The sequence below is a fragment of the Budorcas taxicolor genome, chromosome 2, assembly GCF_023091745.1.
Source record: "Budorcas taxicolor isolate Tak-1 chromosome 2, Takin1.1, whole genome shotgun sequence".
In the NCBI taxonomy this organism is placed as follows: Eukaryota; Metazoa; Chordata; class Mammalia; order Artiodactyla; family Bovidae; genus Budorcas; species Budorcas taxicolor.
In genome coordinates, this window is record NC_068911.1 from 150,521,183 (window position 1) to 150,540,474 (window position 19,292).

At 54.4% G+C, this 19,292-nt stretch overlaps 1 protein-coding gene across 3 annotated transcripts in view; it reads right to left on the minus strand.

Annotated features, from left to right (window-relative positions):
* TNS1 (tensin 1) overlaps positions 1 to 19,292 on the minus strand; it is a 214,268-nt gene that overhangs the window by 12,316 nt on the left and 182,660 nt on the right. For 2 of the 3 annotated variants that reach the window (XM_052655179.1, XM_052655196.1), the window contains 7 exons: positions 19,144 to 19,236; positions 17,362 to 17,400; positions 9,599 to 9,797; positions 5,174 to 6,240; positions 2,287 to 2,373; positions 946 to 1,077; positions 533 to 625 (listed from right to left, as the gene is read on the minus strand). In XM_052655179.1, the coding sequence (XP_052511139.1) occupies positions 533 to 625; positions 946 to 1,077; positions 2,287 to 2,373; positions 5,174 to 6,240; positions 9,599 to 9,797; positions 17,362 to 17,400; positions 19,144 to 19,236 (1,710 nt within the window). The remainder of the gene's footprint in view (positions 1 to 532; positions 626 to 945; positions 1,078 to 2,286; positions 2,374 to 5,173; positions 6,241 to 9,598; positions 9,798 to 17,361; positions 17,401 to 19,143; positions 19,237 to 19,292) is intronic. The other variant, XM_052655187.1, reaches the window with a different exon arrangement.

Here is a 19,292-nt window from a genome sequence, read left to right on the forward strand (position 1 = left end):
AAAATGGGACCGTGACACCTACCGCACAGGATGGTCAGGAGAGCGGAAGTGGTATAAAGTACCTAAGGTGGCTTTCAGCTTCCCAGGTGGCACTAGTGGTAAAGAACCCGCCTGCCAATGCAGGGGACATAAGTGATGCAGGTTCGATCCCTGGGTTGGGAAGATCCCCTGGAGGAAGGCGTGCAGCCCACTCCAGTATTCTTGCCTGGAGAATCCCATAGAGAGAAGAGCCTGACAGGCTACAGTCCATGGGGTCACAAGAGTTGGACACAACTGAAGCGACTTAGCACGCATCATGGCTTTCACATAGCAGCCTTTGTTATAGCTGTTATTCCACTGATCACAGTAACAGGTCCCCGTGGGGCAGGACAAAAATAGAAAGGAATCTGGCAGAGTGAAGGCACCACAGCACAGAGGAAGGGAGTCACAGTGCATTTCCCTGCTGCGTCTATGACAAGGGCGACAAGAGAAGCTGCATCAGGGAAGCCGGGACAGGCCTGAGACAGTGGGGACGGAGGCGGGGACAGCTCACCAAAGTTTGGCTCATTGGGGCAGCCCTTGAGCTTGACTCCTCTGGGGCCGGTCTCTATCAGGAAATGCCTCACGAGCTCGTGGGTCATGTCCCCTGGGACAAAGAGGAAGAAATGCAGATAGGTCACTGCTCATGGCATGCCCCCTACCACCTCCCAGCACCACTTCCCAACTTCTCCAGGGAGTGAGGCTGTGATAGAGAAAGGTTCACAGCGATAACATGGCCAGAGCCCTATTTCTGAAGAGTCCAACTAGCAGGGACCAGCTCCCATGAGAACTAAAAGACCTGCACACCCCATCCTACCCGGCCCACCGCCCACGTCCCTACCCCCAACCCTGGTCCTTCTAACAGATCAGGACCTAAAGAGACTGCAGGGACCCCCCTGGTCCTGAGCCCCACTGGACAAGCTTTACCTTTTTTATTCTGCTGCATGATGGTCGGAGGGGGCGAAGACACCTTCATAGCCAGCCCATACGCTCCTCGGAAGGAGTGGCTGTCACGGATGATGAAAGCCCCTGGCTCCTGGTCCTTAAGGAGGGCAATGGCTAAATCAGGAGAGAAGAGGAAATGAGAAACTGATGCACTGGTTTCACCAATTCAGTGGACATGCACTTGGGCAAAGTCTGGGAGATGGTAAGGGACAGGGAGGCCTAGTGTGCTGCAGTCCATGTCGCAAAGTGACTGAACAACAGCAACTTCACTTAAGTCTTATCAGGCCTTGAATCTCATTCTTTCTCAGAGGAGAGGAGAGTCCCTAAAGTTAAAATGTAAACACTCCTAAGGGTCCTCCTACACTAGAGTCAGCAAAAAATTTTCTGTAAAGAGCCAGACAGTGACTATTTCAGGCTTTGCAGGCCACACAGTGCTGGCTGCAACTATTCATGGCTGCCACCACAGCACAAAAGCAGCCCAGACAGTGAGTAGCCGATAGATGGGGCTTCCTTAACGACGCAGCAGGTAAAGAATCCACTTGCAACACAGGAGACCTTGGTTCGATCCCCAGGCCGGGAAGATCCCCTGGAGGAGGAAATGGCAGCCCACTCCAGGATTCTGGCCTGGAAAATCCATGGACAAATGAGCCTAGCAGGCTACAGTCCATAGGGTTGCAAAGAGTCTGACATGACTGAATGTCTGAGCATAGGATGTTGCAAGAAAACTGTTTATGGAAACAAGCAGCAGCCTGGATCTGATCCGTGGCAGGAAGTCACCCTGCCCTACATCCACACAGACTTTTCATAGGAGCTGATGCCTCTCATCTCCATCTCCACAGCCCCAACCATGTTTTTCCATAAAATGTGCAGAAATCTCCCACAGCATGCAGATGGAGGGCTAAGGTTCCAGCCAGCCTTTTCATTTTGCCCTGGAAAATCAAGACTTTGCCGCTTTCAAGGAACCAGCTACAACCACGGCTCCTGCTCCCTGCCCTTGGCCTTGGGAAGGTGCCCCCTACTGTCTAACCTTGGGGCCAGTTCCTCTCTGTGACCACCACAGACTGCAGAGAGGAGTGAGTCTGCTTATGTACCTTGCCCAGGGAAGACAAGGTGGGCAGCAGCCGGTGTGAGCTCGGACGGAGCCCAGGACCTTCAGTATCGCCCAGCACTCACCCTGTGAGCTCGGATGGAGCCCAGGACCTTCAGTATCGCCCAGCACTCACCCTGTGAGCTCGGATGGAGCCCAGGACCTTCAGTATCGCCCAGCACTCACCCTGTGAGCTCGGATGGAGCCCAGGACCTTCAGTATCGCCCAGCACTCACCCTGTTCTCTGGAGATCTCAGGCTTGTACCAATACTTGGAAGTGTCTTGGACAAACTTCACTTTAGCCCGCGTCTCAGGACTGTTGTCTAAAGAAGGAGAGGACAGGAGGTATTATGAGTCTCCATCTCTGCCCCCTCAAAAAAGATGTTAGAATCCTACCCCCCAGGACCTGTGAATGGAACTTTATTTGGAAATAGTCTTTGCAGATGTAACCAAGTTAAGGTGCAGTCATGCCGGATTAGAGTGGACCCCAATCCAATATGACTTATGTCCTCATAAAAAAAGAGGAAGGAAGACAAAGGCGACAGCATCATGGGAAGATGGAGGAAGAGACTGGGGAGATGTGTCTACAAGCCAAGGGACCCCAGGACTGCCAGCCCCCATGAGGAGCAAAGAGAAAAGCCTGGACCAGAGTCTCCCTCAGGGTCTCCAGATGGAGCCAGTCCTGCCAACACCCTGACTTTAGACTTCCCAGCCTTCCCAGCTCAGCTACATCGACAGAATCGACTTGTGCTGTCTTAAGTCACCACGTTTGCGGTCCTCTGTCATGGCTGACCTAGGAAACTAACACAGGAAGATGATCTGCTCAGACCTCACCAGAGCATTGCTGCAAGGGGCCTCAAGCTGCTTTCTCGTCCTCCCCCATCTCCCAACAACCACTGTGGGTCACGCAGCTGTCTTCCTGCTGAAAAGCCTGAACAGCATCTTCCCCCAGCCAGCGGGAGTCCTACTCCAGCCCACCTCGCCCTTTCTCTAGCAGAGTCAGACTAAATCCTTCCTGAAGCTTCTCTCCCACCTTCTAGTCCCTTTCTCCATGGGCTCAATTTCTCCACTTCATCATAACAACCTTGAGGATGAGAGCAGAAAAACACATTTCTGTCCACTTTCCCCAAGCCCTTCCTCATTCCCCATATGGAAAATCTCATTTAGAACAAAATGATCACTCCTGTCCTGCCTGGGATAAATAGGGGAAGGGTTGGCCTGGAACTAAGAAGCTGTCTACCAAGTGTCACACACCCCACTTCTCTGGTAGACATTCCCCACGCCAGACCCTTTGCAGACTACAGATGATTTCATAGGCTGTTCTGGAGAGAGAGCATCATATCCAACTGCTAAACTTTACAAGTGAGGAATGTGAGGTTCCTGGAAGGGGAGCAACTTGCCCAAGTCACATAGACGGTTCATAAGAGGCTTTTGTTAGATGTTTCCAGGTAAGAAGACACAACAGCCAGTTCAGGTCAGCTACATCGTATCTTCCTGGCTGGGAATAAGGACATGTGGGACTCTCTCCAACCTCTTCCTTTATTTTCTGACAGCAAAGGAAACAAAAGGGAGGATGGGGGAAGAGGGAAAAAAGGAATATTCCAGATCTGTAGGTTTCCTCTCCTTTCTCTAGGGAGGGGCTGAAGCAGAGGACCCTGTGCTCACAGTGCTATAAAAAGTTCAGGGCACAGACCAGAGATGAGGGCTGGGCTGTGTGTCCAGTCAATTTACCTTGTTATTTACATTCTGTTAGGCTTCTGGGATCTGTCTCTGGAGGACAGCAGGGGGAAGGTCAGCTCCTTTTCCTGGCAGCTGTGCACAGAGCAGGGCCTCTGGGCTAGGCAGCTGGGCCCCACAGCTCTGCGAGCTGCCTCTCTCTGCTCCAGAGTCCCAGGCCCCAGGGCTGCTGCTGCCTGTCTAATGAGCTGTCAGAGGCTGCTGCAGCCCCATGTGCCTTCCTGTGTTGACTCCCATGGCTATTTTAAGCAAGGAAGATGGTGGGAAACAGGAAATGTCCCAACTACTAGAAGTTTTGCATCCTCCAAGCGCTGGAGCTGGGAACCAGATGTCTCTGGTGGGCAGCAGGAAGCAAGGTCGTGCAGTGTCACTTGGCAGGCTCAGGGCAGGACCTGGGAGCGGCACACTGAGATTCGGCAGCTGGGGCCCATCCCAGGCTGCCTGCTGCATTCTACATCTTCCTCGAGTGCCCCAGGACTCTGGGGTCACTCTGGACAAAGTCAGACTGGAGGTCTGGCTGAAAAGATGCAGATCAGCTGAAGCCTTGACCTTTTCTTTTCAATAACAAGCCCTCTAAGTGGCGGCTAAAGATGCCCAGTTCTGGTGATAAGTGAAGAATTCAGTGTGTAAACCTGCGTGGGCTTCTGTTAAGCCGAGCTGGTAGAAATGAGACTCCAGTAAAAATGCTTAACCCTTGGCCTTTTCCCATATCTCATCTGGCTGCCAGATCTATTATTAGTGATGGGTGCAAAGTGGGGATCAAAGTGGTGGGAACAGTGCTATGGGCTGGCAAAAAGTGGGGCGGGGGGCGGGTGGCCCAGGCTTGGAAGCCATATTTTCAAGGATGTGCTAAATCACAGAAACTATCAAGACAAGGCAGTAAGACAGCTCCAGCTGGGTTTTAAGAGCACATGTTTTAGGGCCACAAGGGTCCGGGTGCTAAACCATTTATTGACTGTGGGACCCAGGACAAATGACTGAACCTCTCCAGGCCTCACTTTGCTCATGTGTAAAATGGAGGTACTAATACCTACTTTGCTAGGTGGCCATGAGAACTGACAAGATAGACCATGGCTCAGAGCCTGGTACAGAGCGTGTGTTCAGCCAGGGGTGGTGGCTGTGAAGATGCTGATGATAATCAGAACAGCAGGGCCATCGTAGGCATCGTCACATCCACATCCCCATCCCTGCCCCCAACAGCTGCCACAACTACAACACATCGGCTCTGAGCACAACTCCAACTCCTGTGACACGGCTAACGCACCTGAGGACCCGAAGTCAGCGAGCCGCCCAAGGCTGCCTGCCAAGGAGATGTCAGAACAGAGACCAGGACAGAGTGCCTGGCGTCATCTGCCAGCAAGAGAGGTGGAGGGGAAGGAGGCGCACCTGGCATGGAGTACTTGGAGAAGTCGGGCAGAGTGTGGGAGAAGGACACGGCGCTGCCCCCGCTGGGACTGGACATGCCACTGGCGACTGGCGAGGAGGACACCTTCCCGTTGACGGTGGCGTAGTTGGGGAGGCTGCCTGCTCGGTCGCCCATGGACATCCTCCGCTTCTCCGGCAAGGCCGGGGTGGGGCTCCCTTGTCGGAAAGCTGCCGAATCCGGCGAGGGAGAGGTGGCGGGGCTGCTCAGGCCAGGGTAGTAGGCGGGGGACACAGGGAAGGAGGGCGTGGAAGGAGCCTGGTAGCCCGAGGCGCTGCTCTGCCGGGACAGCGTGGGTCTCCGGTCCTCAGGGGTGGAGTAGCCACCATAGGGAACGTGCCGGTCCAAGCTGGGGCTGCCGGGAACCACAGATCCAGACCCTCCCAAGTGACGGCCAAGGCTGGGGCTTCCGGGGCTGGCTACTGCGTTGCCATGGAGATTGGAGGCCAGGGTGCCTGGGTGGGCCCCGGGGTGCCGGCCCAGGCTGGGGCTCCCAGGAGCGGTGACCACATTGCCATGGAGGTTGGAAACCTGGTGGGCCCCAGGGTGGCGACCCAGACTGGGGCTTCCCGGAGTGGTCGCTGCGCTGCTCTGGGGGCTGGAGCCCGCGTTAACATGGAAACCGGTTCCCAGCGGACCCGTCACCTGGCGGTGGCTCATACTGGGGCTGCTGGGGGCAGCTAGGCTAGGGTTCACAGCCCGACGGCCAAAGCCAGGGCTGGGGGGCGTGTTGGTGCCCACTGTCCTGTGCCGTGCCTGGGGGCTCCCAGGCACCGCGTGGACACCGGCCACACTGAACTGAGCCCGGGCCTGGCCTTCTGGGGAGCTGAACTGCTGCAGTGAGTAGTCAGGGCTGCTGTAGCTGCTGCCCGCGGCTGGGAGAGGAGAAGAGCTCTGGTAGTTTCTCTGAGCCAAAGGGCTCGGCTGGCCCAGGCTGCTGGAGCGGAAGCCAGAATCCAGCAGAGGCTGGGTAGGTGTTCGTGCGCCCTGGTCGCTGCTCTCCCCGGATGGGAAACTCCCCACTGAAGTGCTACAGAGAGAGAGAGAGAGAGAGACATGGGCAGGTCGGAAGTCAGCAGGTGGCATTTAATGAAGGACAGGCTTTCAGTGAAGCTTCAGCCCTCCCTCCAACCACTTTGCTGTCCAGTCATTCAATCATAACTGACTCCTTATGACTGCATGGACTGCAGCAAGACAAGCTTCCCTGTCCTTAGCTCCTCTCGCATGAACAGAAAAGTCAAGGCTTTTGAACGTCACCCTACATTCAAGATGTCAGAAGATGTAACTGAGACTCAGAGAGGTTAAGCAATAGGCTCACAGCCACACTGCTCACAAAAGACCAGGATCTCAACTCAGCAGTGTCGGATTCCAAAGCTCTCATACCCTCAAGCATCACACTGACTGCCCAACCACAAGTCAGAGCAAGATCTCTGCTATTAAAACTGAAGGTGGCTGTCCTGTTGCCCCCTCCAGCATCACAGAAACTGAACACTGGAGAGGGAGTTAAACCACTTGGGCCCTGGTCCTCCTGGAAGCATCTTCCCCTGACTCACTTTCCCCAGGTGAGTTGGCATTTACATGCTGAGAGTGTAACTGAGCATCCATTCCTGGGTAGCTCCAAAAAAAAAGATGAAGTCTCATAGCAGGAGATTTCAGCTCATTATAGGATCTGCTTTCTAGCCATTGGATCTGGCCACTAATGGAGCAGGCTGCATTACATAGTAATGAGACTCCCATCATTAGAAGCATTTAAGCAGAGGCTGACCAACCTCTTGATTTGAATGCTGTGGAGGAAATTTCCTCCACTGGGAGGTTAGATTAGATGAGCTCAGAAGTCGCTCTCAATTCTAAGACTGATGAAATTCAGTTCAGAGGACACTGTACCTGGGAGAATGGCCACAACGGTTCTCCTCTGAAATTAAGTACAAGTCCATGCAGGAGTACAGGAAACGGCCTGTAAGTTTGGGAAACCTGGATTCTGCTTTTTAAAGTTTTCTCAATTGATGTTTTCAAACTGTGGTGCTGGAGAAGACTCTTGAGAGTCCCTTGGACAGCAAGGAGATCAAACCAGTCAATCCTAAAGGAAATCAACCCTGAATATTCACTGGAAGGACTGATGCTGAAGCTGAAGCACCAATACTTTGGCCACCTGATGCGAACAGCTAACTCATTGGAAAAGACCCTGATGCTGGGAAAGATTGAGGGCAGGAGGAGAAGTGTGTGACAAAGGATAAGATGGTTGGATGCCATCACTGACTCCATAGACGTGAGTTTGAGCTAACTCCGGGGGATGGTGAAGGACTGGGAAGCCTGGCATGCTCCAGTCCCTGGGGTCACAAAGAATCAGACACAACTTAGCGACTGAAAAACAACAACAACACGGAAAATGAGGGAGGTGGGTTAGATGACTCTGACTCCTTCCAGACCCAAACTTCCTCCGTGGCACGGCAGCAGAGACAAAGGCTGTCAGGGACCATGCACGAGCATCGGCTGCGGGGAGGCAGCAGGCAGGCTCGCACAAGGAGCCCTTGGGCGGGGGCTGGCAGTGCGGCAGCAGGGTGGAAGGGTCCTTACATAAGCTGGTGCACCAAAGCCTGGAGCCGCAGACTAGGAGTGTGGAGGCTGGCCAGCCCCACCCTGGGTTGGGTCGGTTAAGCTCAGGTCCCCAGGGTGATGTGAGGTGGGAGGGGCAGGCAAGAGCCAAGGGCAGGAAGAAGGTCAGGGCCAGGCCAGGACAAAGTCTACCACACATCCCAGAAGAGGCCAGAATGAAACACCACTTCGGTACAGAATAACCTGGATTCTGAGAAAATGGGGGGAGGGAGGAGCTGGGGACACGGAAATGGCATTTTGGGTGATTAATCCTGGAGGAGGAGCTGGCTTCCTGAATCTTACTGCGGGAGGAATTTGAGTGAGAAAAAGTGAGAACTCCCTAATGTCAGAACTTCTTGGATATCAGCAAGGGGGCCGAGAGGTGAGGAAAATCTCCTTTCCTTTAAAAGAAGAACGTAGCTCCTGCCCAGAGGTGGACCTTTCCCCAAGTGGAGCCGTTAAGAGGCTGGGGAGGGGGCCAGGTGGACTGGGGGTGTGTGCTTGGTTTGGTTTCAGATTCTTAGAGTCCAGAAGAAAACTGCCTCTGCTCACCCGAACCAAGCAGAAGCGGAAGTGGGAGGAGGCAGCTGGATAGTTTCTGGACTCGTGGGGACCCAGTCTGAGAAGGGGAGTGGACGTGGGAAGGGATGGTTGGGGCAGATGCCCCTACTGGGGGGTGGAATTCTGGCTGGTGCAGGCCTCCTCCCCGCCTGGCACCCTGTGCTCTACCTGGGCTCATCTCAGAGTCCCTTTCCTATGTCATCTTCCTGTCTCCCCATCATAAAGCCTATGGCCACCCCGGTAGTCGAGCAGCTCCTCACTGCACCCCAAACACAGGAACCTCCCTTTCTGGGAAGCTTCTGGCTTTCCTCTGTCTGACTCCCTAAATGTCAGCCGCCCATCCACCAAGACATCCCTCCTCTAACCCCACAGTGACCTGACCCCCAAACCCCATGCCCAATACCTCCACACCCCGGTCCTGTCCTTGCTATGCTGTGAAGGCCCTCTCCCTCCCCTTCACCTTCCAACCCTTGCTCATCCTCTGGCCTTAGCACAAATACTTCCCGGACTTCCAGCCCCCAGAGACCCTCTCTGCAGACTAAGCCAGAAATAATGGCCTCTTGCTCAGAGCTCTTTGCTTACACCTCAGCTTTGAGCACCTCTAACAGCTGCTCTGTGATGGGGGGGATGCAGGGGGTAGGATAGAGATGTGGACTCTGGAGCCAGACACCTTTAGTCTGAATCCTGTTTCTGCTACTGTTTAGCTGTAGACCTTGAATAATCCACTTTAATCTCTCTCTGCCTCAGTTTCCTCTTCTGAGAAGTGGGAATAACACTACTACTTACCTCGTAGGATAGCTGTGAGGTTTAAACAGAAAGCACTTAGCAAAACGCCTGGCACATGGGAAGCACTCACTACACAGTAACTACACTTGTTCAATTTTAAATTTGGGGAAAGGAGGCTTCCCTGGGGGTCCGGTGGTCACAACTCCACACTTCCACTGCAGGGGGCACAGATTTGATCTCTGGGGAAGTAAGGCTCCTGCACGCCGCATGGTGCAGCCAATAAATACATAAAAACAGAAGTAATACATCTGAGGGAAGAACTGTGCCTGGTTCATCTTCATAGTCTCCCCGGGGAGTTGGCACTCAGGGAGTGCTCTTGCCATGCACCCCAGTGAGCTGGTTTCCCAAGGGCAGCACCCTGGATGTGATTTCTCCCCGTCCATGCCCTAGTCGGATCCAGGAGGCCTCATCTCTGCTGTCCCGGGCCTGGGTTCTCCTCCCCCACTTACCTGTCAGCGCTGAGGATGGGGCTGCTGGTGGAGAGGGGGCTAGGGGAGACAAAGGAGCCTCCCAGGGTCCCATTCCTCAGGGGTGTCTCATTGCCATAGGCCTGCACAGCTGGGGTGCTAAAGCTCTTGGGCTCAGGTTCCTGAGTCCGGGGCCCAGACACCGCCGTTCGCACCACTGACTCCACGTAGCTCCGGGGTTCTGGAAGGGGTGAGGAGACAGGGACTGAGCGTGGATCCAGGGGATGTGGTGTGGACCCCACCCAACCCCAGGGAACACATCTCCCCAGAGCCTGTCAGGGAAATCCCAAAAGGACAGCAAGCAGACAAGGGGCACGTCTCCAGGGCTCCTGCCTGCCCAGGTCCATCCTCTTTCCAGCATCATGGAGAAGCCATGAGAGCCCCAAGAACTTTTAACTAGAGCCTCGTTCTGAGAAGCTTCCCAGAAAGGGACCCCAAAACACAGCCATCACAGAATCCTCCCTCCTAGAGCTGGGACACTGTCCTTCACTGGTGGGCCCTCTAGCTGAGCTTTTCTTCCCCAACCCTGCTACCCAGGTCCCAGGCCCTTCTCCGCTCCCCAGGCACTGCTGGGGTCTGGGCTCTCCGTGGACCCCAAGCTCCAGCCCAGCCTTGTGTCTCGGGATGCTCATTCCACCCCACACCCAGAGTCCAGAAACAGACTTGCTGGCCTACCAGCAGGCCTGTGCGGGTGAGTCACACCCAGCCCTGCGTGCCAAGACATACCCATCCACCTTGCCTGACACACTTAGCGTGCCTCCCGAGACTGACATCATTACCCCGCTTGGTGTTCAGAATGGCCCGAGAGGAAGGCTGGGTGGGGGAGAGGGCGGCAAGCACCAGAGAGGTCACTGTGCAGGTGAAGGTGCCGAGGACAGGAGAGCGAAGGGGCTGGAGGCACAACCAGACCCAGATTTCCTGTGCCACCTGCCCCACTGCCGTGCTGCCCCCAGCTGTCCCCCGCCCCGGCCTCTGGAAGCCTCCCCACACCCCTCTACCCCACCACTGTAAACTAACTCGCCGTCAAACAGAGAAAAGAAGCAGAACACTCTTGGCTTCTCCAGGGACAGATGGTGTTCCTGCCACCTCTGAACGTGGCACTGTTCCCGAGGACGTCCCAGGAGGGACGTGACCTGAGCACACATCAACACTATGCCCACCACAATTAGGGCAAGCACTGAAACCAGCCTGAGAAGTGGAAGAACAGCAGAGTCCGTGCAGCCTGGGGTGCAGGGAGGGAGCCAGACAGTCTCTCTCACAGCTACTCAGTTCCACTGTTGTTATCGCGAGAGCAGCTACGGATAGCACATAAAGCAATGAGCATGGCTGTGTTACGATAAAACTTTCCCCAAACAGGATTTGGCCATAGTTTACTGCTCCCTGATGTAACATGTCTCCTCAGCCCAAAGAGGTGGAGCGATTTGCTCCAGAACGCACAGCGGCCATAGCTCCCGTCTCCTGACTCCCTGTGCAGGCTCTGGGTGGCTGAGAGAGGGGCCGCCAAGCCTCATGGGACACTCAGAGCTGGCTGCTGCTACTCAGAACTCCAGCCCATCAGCCAGAGAAAAGCCAGCTCCACAGACTGTCAATAACAGCAGAAATAGCAAATAACTACATGAGGAAAGCAGAATTTTGAGAATGTAAGTATCTTATCTGGGCCACACAGTAGCAGGTGACAGAGCTGGCCTAAGAACCCCAGTGGTCTGGCCCAGAGCCTGCTCTTGGGCCCTGCACATACCGCCAGCTGAAAATCAGGGGGATCGAGAATTTCAGTGTGTCTTTAGCCTTAGGGGGCCAGCTCCACACCCTGGGGTAACTCGAACTGACAGAAAGGGACCCTCAGACAGGAACTCACACCCACAGAAATGGCAGTTGAGACCCAAGGCCAGAGCCTACCTTCCGGCCCATCCCTCACCTCCAGGGTCACTCTCTGAAAATTCCACCTAGATGCCTCCAGGCTACTAGCTTCATCCTGGGGCCCGCAGCACCCAGCACCCTTCTCTCCCACCCAGAGATGGCAAAAGGATCCATCTGCTCCCTGGCCGCCCCAAGCTCCTTGCTAATCTGTACTCACAGCACCTGGCACACAGTGAATCCTCAGTAAGTGTCTGTCTCACAAACTAATAGATGCATGACCTTTACCCTCTGCCCCCTATCTCCCCCCACCACAGAGGTACACCTAAGAGGCGCACATTCATTTTTCTCCTTCCCTTGAATTCTTGCTGACCCCCAAAAGTTCAAGCTAAAATGCCCGAGGGCGAGCCCTGAAGTCTGTGGCCCTCTCCACCCGCTATATCCTCCTGATTCATTCCCCAGCCTGCTCTGTGTCCCCGCAGACCAGCTTTTACTGACAGCATCCCCCAGACCCCCGGGCTCAGGGCTCCAGAGGGCCCTGGCCTTTGGCAGCTGGCTGGTAGGCAGAACTAACAGAGGATGGAGGTGGGTGGGAAGAGAGGGTCAAAGCTCCAGGGCCGCATCCTCCACCCAAGATACCAACTCCAGGGGCGGGTCCTCTCTTCCAGCTCCTCCTGGTTTCTTCAGGCCTGGAGTGCAGATGGCTCCCACCTCCTGCTCAGGAGCACCCGGGGAGGTGCTTCACCATCCCTCATTGGTTTGCCCAGACCATCTAAATAGTCCATTAAACCCTCTTCAGTTGCCCCATTGGAATGAGCTATCTGTTTTCTGCCAAGACCTGACCCATACAATGGGTAAGCAGCTCACATTATTGGATCAGCATCCCATCCTATTAAAAAAAAAAAAAAGTACACATACCACTTCTACCATCAGTAAAATCTAAGTAAGGCCACCCACACCACCCAGGCCCAGAGTCAAGACGGAGCCAGACCTGGGACCACAGACATTGGCTCCCGTCTGCCCTGTTTACCATGAGTCAAGGCCATGTCCCCACTAACTGCTTTTGACCCAAACTCAGGAGCCTGAGTGTAGTTTGCACATAACATCGAAGGGACAGTATGTTAGAAAGTTGGAGATATCAGAAAACCTGAGACGGCTTTAGGATAGCCACATTCATAAAGCATCAGCCTCAGGAGCCGCATCCTCACACCCATCAGATCCTCAGCTACAGAGCAGCTTACAAAGGAGCTCTCAGAGGACTCAGCCTCTGAACTTGAAGACAGGACCATTCATCCAGGGAGAAGCACCCGCAGCGGTTCCCACCACATTTGCAGTTAACAGCCCTGTGAGTTTAGGTGGCCAACTAGCCTGGGGGCTTTGCTCAGGGACTCCCAGCCTGTGGATTTCAGACCCAGCCCTCCTGGCCCTGCCGTCACTTTATTCTCCATCCTCTTTCTTGGTTGGCTGCCCTTTCCTGACCTCCCAGGATTAAATCAGGGTAGAGCCTCACTCAATCTCTGTTCCTCATGAGCCCAGAGCAGGAGGGACCCTTTGGGAAGATATTTGATTCTGAGTCCAACTTCATAACTGTTCAAAACCAAACTTGAGGGACAAAACAGTCCATTTCCCCTGAGTTTTCAGACTCAGAGTCCATATTGAAAACACCCCCTTTCCCTATCTCTTCCCATTTTCCTCTCTCCCCACCTTAGTACAGCATACAACGTGTGAGCTCCCTGTCTTTCACTTACTGGAAGGGCCTTTCTGGGACTCTGTTCTTTTGTCTGTAAAATAGGAATGAGAACACCCACCTGCCCAGCCTGGATCAAGTGACAGGAGATGAGAAAGTCGCTCCTAATTCCTTCTTGCTAGCTCCAACGCCAGTTTATCAGCAACCCCACAGCTGCCTGCTGGTGTCTGCCTCCCTCTACCCCTTCTCCTGCTGTTTTGCACGCGCTCTCCTGCAGTTTTCTCCTCTCCGCCAATCCTGGAGCAGCTAGACCCAGAGGCAGTGGGGACTGGGAAGGGCAGATGTGGGGCCAGGAAGGTGCTTCATGCAGAACATTCCAGGGGCCCAAACCCATTGCAAGAGGCTGTTGGAGGCTGAGAGCAGCTAGACTGGAGGCTTAGTGACTTGGTCCCACCAAGCTGGGGGCACTGTCAGCTCCTGACCCACACCCTCAAGCGCATTTTCTGCCTCGCAGAAAAGGTTCTTTTCCTGGAGAAAAACAGCCTGCCTGCTCAGAGTGAAATGAAGACACGCAGATGGAGAGAGGAAAGAAGTAAAACTTCCGAGGCTCAAACCAGGAACTCAAAAGATGGAATTCCAAACTCTGAGACTGGGCCACACGGCCCTCCTCTGAGTTCCCATCATACCCTGTTCCTCCCCCAGCTCAGCATTTCTACCTTATGCTGAAATATCCTGACCAGGCTATCTCACTCATCTTTATGTCCTCAGTGCCTAGCACAGGACCTGGCACAGAGTAGGTGCTCCATAAATCTGCGTTGCACAGCACTACCTTAAAATACCCAGATGGCACCGTGTAACTGTCACCGAGGATTTCAGAGCAGGAGGGATCCCCAGAGGGGCCATTTCTAATCTGCAGTCTTCCTTTGTGCCAAATGCACCCATCTAATCATTGGAACAGACAGAACCTCAGCCGAATGTTCCTTGTTCCCATTCCTCTAGGAAAGAAGCTTCAGCCATTTCTTTCCCTGTTTCCCCATTGGAAGATCCTTGATGTTGACCTCACACCTTTACTGCTATGGGTTTTCTTCCTCTGCTTCTTTCATGGAGAAGGGTACCCTGTATCCACATCCATTAAAGACACTGTTCATGTTTAGAGGTCATACCCCATGCAATCAATGGAAAGCAGCCTACACTCTCAGGTGTGCCCCTGATCGGCTGTCTGGGCCTGGACAAGTCATTTAACATCCTTACACATCACCTCCTCATCAGCAAACTGGGGCTCCTACCACCTTCCTCTCAGCACTTCTGTGATTATTTAAATAAGATGATTGTGACAATGACCCACAAGGTCGCATCCCTGCCTGCTGACCCTCACTGTGTACCACATTGCCCCTTGCTCCAGCATCCAGCTCCTCCCTGCCCTCACTTCACTGACCTTGCAATTCATGGGGGAAAAAATTGCTACTCCTCCCACCCCAGGGCCTTTGCAAGTGCCCTTTACTTCTACCTGGAAAGCTCTTCTCCCATTCCAGTGTCTCCGAGTTAATGTCACTCACCCTCGCATCTTACTTCTTCAGCCAGGGTCTCATAAAAACTGTATCTCTTCACTTTGGAGCACTTATCTCAAGAATTCTCGGTGATAATTTAATTCTGTCACCGGTCATGCATTTGTTCCATGAGATTAGGAACCATAGTACTGCTTATCATTATATCCCCAGAGTGCCTGGCACATAGTAGGCACACAAAATATTTACCGAATCAATGAAGAACAGAACGAATAGATGTAAAGCATTTAGCATGGCACCCTGAACAGAGCACTTCCCTAAAGTCTTTTTCCCCCTTGCTGAATAAGCCTACTGCTTATGTTTCCTTATAGGCATCTTTTTTCTGAATTCACACATATCAGCAGGGCAATCAAACAGTGCTTCAGAGGGTCAGCAAAGAATATGCTTTGGTCTGACCCGGAAGGTGATGTGTGAGTCAGGAAAAATGGAACCAGCCGCCCACATCCTTGGCCCCTGTCCCCACTTCAGGTCAAGACAACAATTCTGATGCCCACGCTGGAATCCCAGGGCATGGCGCCTGGAGGCTGGAGGAGGGTTTTGAAGTGGCCACTTGATTAGGAAACAGGAGACCAGTAGGTCCAGTCTAGCCTTGCTGCCTCTTAACTGTGACCTTGGGCAGATGCCTATCCCCACCTCGCAACACAGACCTCAGGTCGACATTCCTGAAAACGATGGCTGCAGTAGAGTGGATCCCTAAGAACCTTCCCTGCAGACTCCGTGCCTCCAGGAGAGATGAAGGAGGGTCAGAGGGCTCAGGGCCTGTAGGCTGAGATTCACTCATCAGGAGCAAGGGCCAGGTGTTAGTCCCATTCTGTTAAAGCGCCATCCCCACGTGAGGAACACACAGCCAGGGCCTGTCACCCTCAGACCGTCCCACTGGAGACTGAATAGGTATCACCAGTCTGCGAAGGTCAGCAGCCACAAGGAGAGCTGAGAGCCTCCTAGGTAGGTGGGCTCCTGGAGCACAGCACACAAACACTGGCTCTGGGCTCCAGCTGATTCTAGACTCCTGGCGAGAACCAGCTGCCCACCCCCCGCCCGGGGAAGGTCCTCCCCCTGGGTGTGAGGCTGGCCAGGGGTGAGAGCCCACTGTAGTTCATCCCATTCTGGGATCTGTTCTGGGGGGCTGCCTTGTTCGGTACCCCCAGGCAGTCTGGCATTGTTGCCAGAACACTGGCTGGCTAGCAGTGGGCAAAGCTTTATGGAAAACTCCAGCCATCTTACACGGGTGATGGCAGATTCAGAGGGGTACAACCCATGCCCACTCTGGGGATAGAAAATCAAGGTAGTGAGTGCAAAGGAAGTGGGAAATCGGCTTAAGAATCCGGAAGGAGGAATTCTTTAGTGGTCCAGTGGTTAGGACTCTGCACTCTCACTGCTGAGGGCCCAGGTTCAATGCCTAGTCTGGGAACTAAGGTCCCACAAGCCAAGACGCAGCCAAAAAAAAAAAAAAACCACCTGGACAGAGTCTTTAAAGAAACCAGGCCACACGGACCCAGGGCCCAGGTGGGAAGTCAGAACATCTAACACATCCAAGCTGGAAGGTGCTCAACACCCACCTCGTCCAACCCCCTTCCCCCACCTCCACCAGGGTAGAGATGGGGACACGGAAGCCCAGGCCACCCAGGCCAGCATCTCCCTCATTTCACCTGCTGCTCTGAGTCATCCTTTGAATTCTGTTCCTAATAAATTAGTTAAAGGCCTTCAACCACATTACATCCCCTCTCTGCTTCTCCACGTTGCAAGGCTGAGTTCATTTAAATCAGGGGTTAAGCCAGGAAACAGACGTGCTAACCAGACACTGTCACAACTGTGCATGGATGTCCCGAGGCATCTGTGTGTGGCAGGGGGGCGGGGGGGGGGGGGAATCCACAGCTTTTTCAAAATCCCCCAAAACATCCAAGATCCTAGAAAGACAGACATCCTACCATCTGTGCTGATAGGAAACCAGGCAAGGGCTTCCAGAAGGCAGCTTGTGGCTCCAAGACAGTGGCTCTGAACCGGGAGCAGTCATCCCCCCGGGGTCATTTGTCATGCTGCAGACATTTCGATTGTCATGACGGGTGACTGCTACCCACAGGTGCAACAGTAGGTAGAGATCAGGGATGGCGCTAAACACCCTACAGGGCTCAGCACAGTCCCCACGACTAAGAACTGTCTGGCCCAAGCATCGGTGGTGCTGAGGCTGAGAAATCGTGCTCTGAGCTGTACATGCGGGGCAAACCCAGGAAATCGGATAGGAGCCCCCTCCATCTGAAGGGGCTGCTGCACCCCGGCAGGTGGGTGGGAATGCCTCCCAGGGAGAAGCATTTTGTCAGCAAGGTGGCACCGCACTTGTGCCTGGACCCTTGGCCGCGCCTGGACCCTTGGCCGCACCTGGACCCGTGCCCTGGGGCTATGGGCACCTCAGTCAGTATCCAGAATGGTAGCTCATCACCAGAGTGACAGCTCATCACCCCCTGATCACCCAGCAGGGGGTGGGGATCGGGGTGGGGTGCGGCCTATGCACCTGGTCACGTGAGACCTGATCAGAGAAGAGCACCACCCACCGCCCCCACAAGCCAGGCAGAAAAATGGAGTGAGCGGCCATTCCTGGACACGGAGAGCAGGAAGCAGTCACACAGCAAAGCCACACTTACCTTCAGAAAGCTCTGTCAGCACCTTCCTCTCATCCTCCTCTGAGGGAAGATGGGAAGAGAGGTGAGGAGGAAGGAGAGGCAGGAAAGAGAGGCAGGGGATGGAGGGGAGAGGAAGAGCAAAAAGGAGAGAGAGAGATGGATTAACAGGGATTATTGTCTGAGAGAGAGAGACTTTGTTGAGAAAAGGGGTGAGGCCGAGGCAGAGGCAGGCCCTCCAGGGCGCACAGGTAAGACAGGGCCTCGCTCTCAGGAGCAGAGGCCCATGTCCCTGTTACAGCCCCTGCATCTCAAGCAGGAATGTGCTGGCCTGGTGACAGGCGGCCCCCCACCCGTTGACTCCGTGTCCCTGGCCATGCAGACACGTCCTGAGTGGGAGGCTGTGCCCGGCCGTGTGTCTGCATGGCTCACACCTGTCATGCCACTGCCCACCTACCTGGCTGGATCAGTCTTCTGGGGACTAAAGAAAAGAAGCAAAGTTGTTCCCCAGAGCCCCAGTCCACCCCACACCAGAGTCTAGAGAGCAAGTTTCTGGGCTCAGCCTGTTGGAAATGGTCACTAAGGGCCTAGGGTCTCTGCTTTCCCTTTCCCAACAAGGAGAGGAGCTGGGGAATGTGACGAGGTATGAACCTGGAGTGTGTGCGTGCATGTCTGCACGTGTGTGTGTGTGTGTGCATGCATGTCTCTGTGTGTGTGCATGTCTGCATGTGTGTATGTGTAAGCATGCATGTCTGCATCTGTGTATGTGTGCCTCTCTCTGTGTGTGTGCATGCCTGCATGTGTGTGTGTGCATGTCTGTGTGTGTGCGTGCATGTCTCTGTGTGTGTGCATGTCTGCATGTATGTATGTGCAAGCATGCATGTCTGCATCTGTGTATGTGTGCCTGTCTGTGTGTGTGTGCGTGCATGTCTCTGTGTGTGTGCATGTCTCTCTGTGTGTGTGTGCATGTCTGTGTGTGTGTGCGCATGCATGTCTGTGTGTGTGTGCATGTCTGCATGTGAGTATGTGTAGGCATGCGTGTCTGCATCTGTGTATGTGTGCCTGTCTCTCTGTGTGTGCGTGCGTGCATGTCTCTCTGTGTGTGCATGTCTCTCTGTGTGTGCATGTCTCTGTGTGTGTGTGCGCATGCATGTCTGTGTGTGTGTGCATGCCTGCATGTGTGTATGTGTAGGCATGCGTGTCTGCATCTGTGTATGTGTGCCTGTCTCTCTGTGTGTGCGTGCGTGCATGTCTCTGTGTGTGCATGTCTGTGTGTGTGTGCGCATGCATGTCTGTGTGTGTGTGCATGCCTGCATGTGTGTATGTGTAGGCATGCGTGTCTGCATCTGTGTATGTGTGCCTGTCTCTCTGTGTGTGCATGCCTGCATGTGCGTGTGTGCGCGTGCATGTCTCTGTGTGTGTGCATGTCTGTGTGTGTGTGTGTGTGCACGCATGTGCCCACAAGCACCTGGACTCTGGGGCATGGGAGCCAGGCTTCCGGCAGAAAGTTAACCACCTACAGCGAAACAGGGCATGCCTCCAACCCCCTGACGTCAGAGGATGCTGGGAGTGGTGGTGACCCCACAAGGCAAGGGCAGGAAGACTCCGTCCCCCTCAACCCCTGAACAGAGAGCCCCACCCAGGCCTGACCTCAGCATGGACACAGAGCCCGGCTGCCACCTTGTTTCCAGAAGAATCCTGAGAACTCACCAGGCCTGGGCCCTGCCCAGGACCACAGAGTCCTCCAGTTCCCCACCCTGTCCTATGGCCTCCCCAGCCGCCTCCCTTCCCGCCAGAGTCACTCACCGCCAGTGGGGTGTAGCAAGATGTCAGCTGGGTTGTGCGGCTTCAGGCCCAGAGCAGACAAGGGTGTCTTGGCCAGACCTGGAGGGGAACGCACTGCACCGGGAATAAGAGGGGAGAGCTGGGAGTGAGTGCGGGTGGACGTGTGGGGA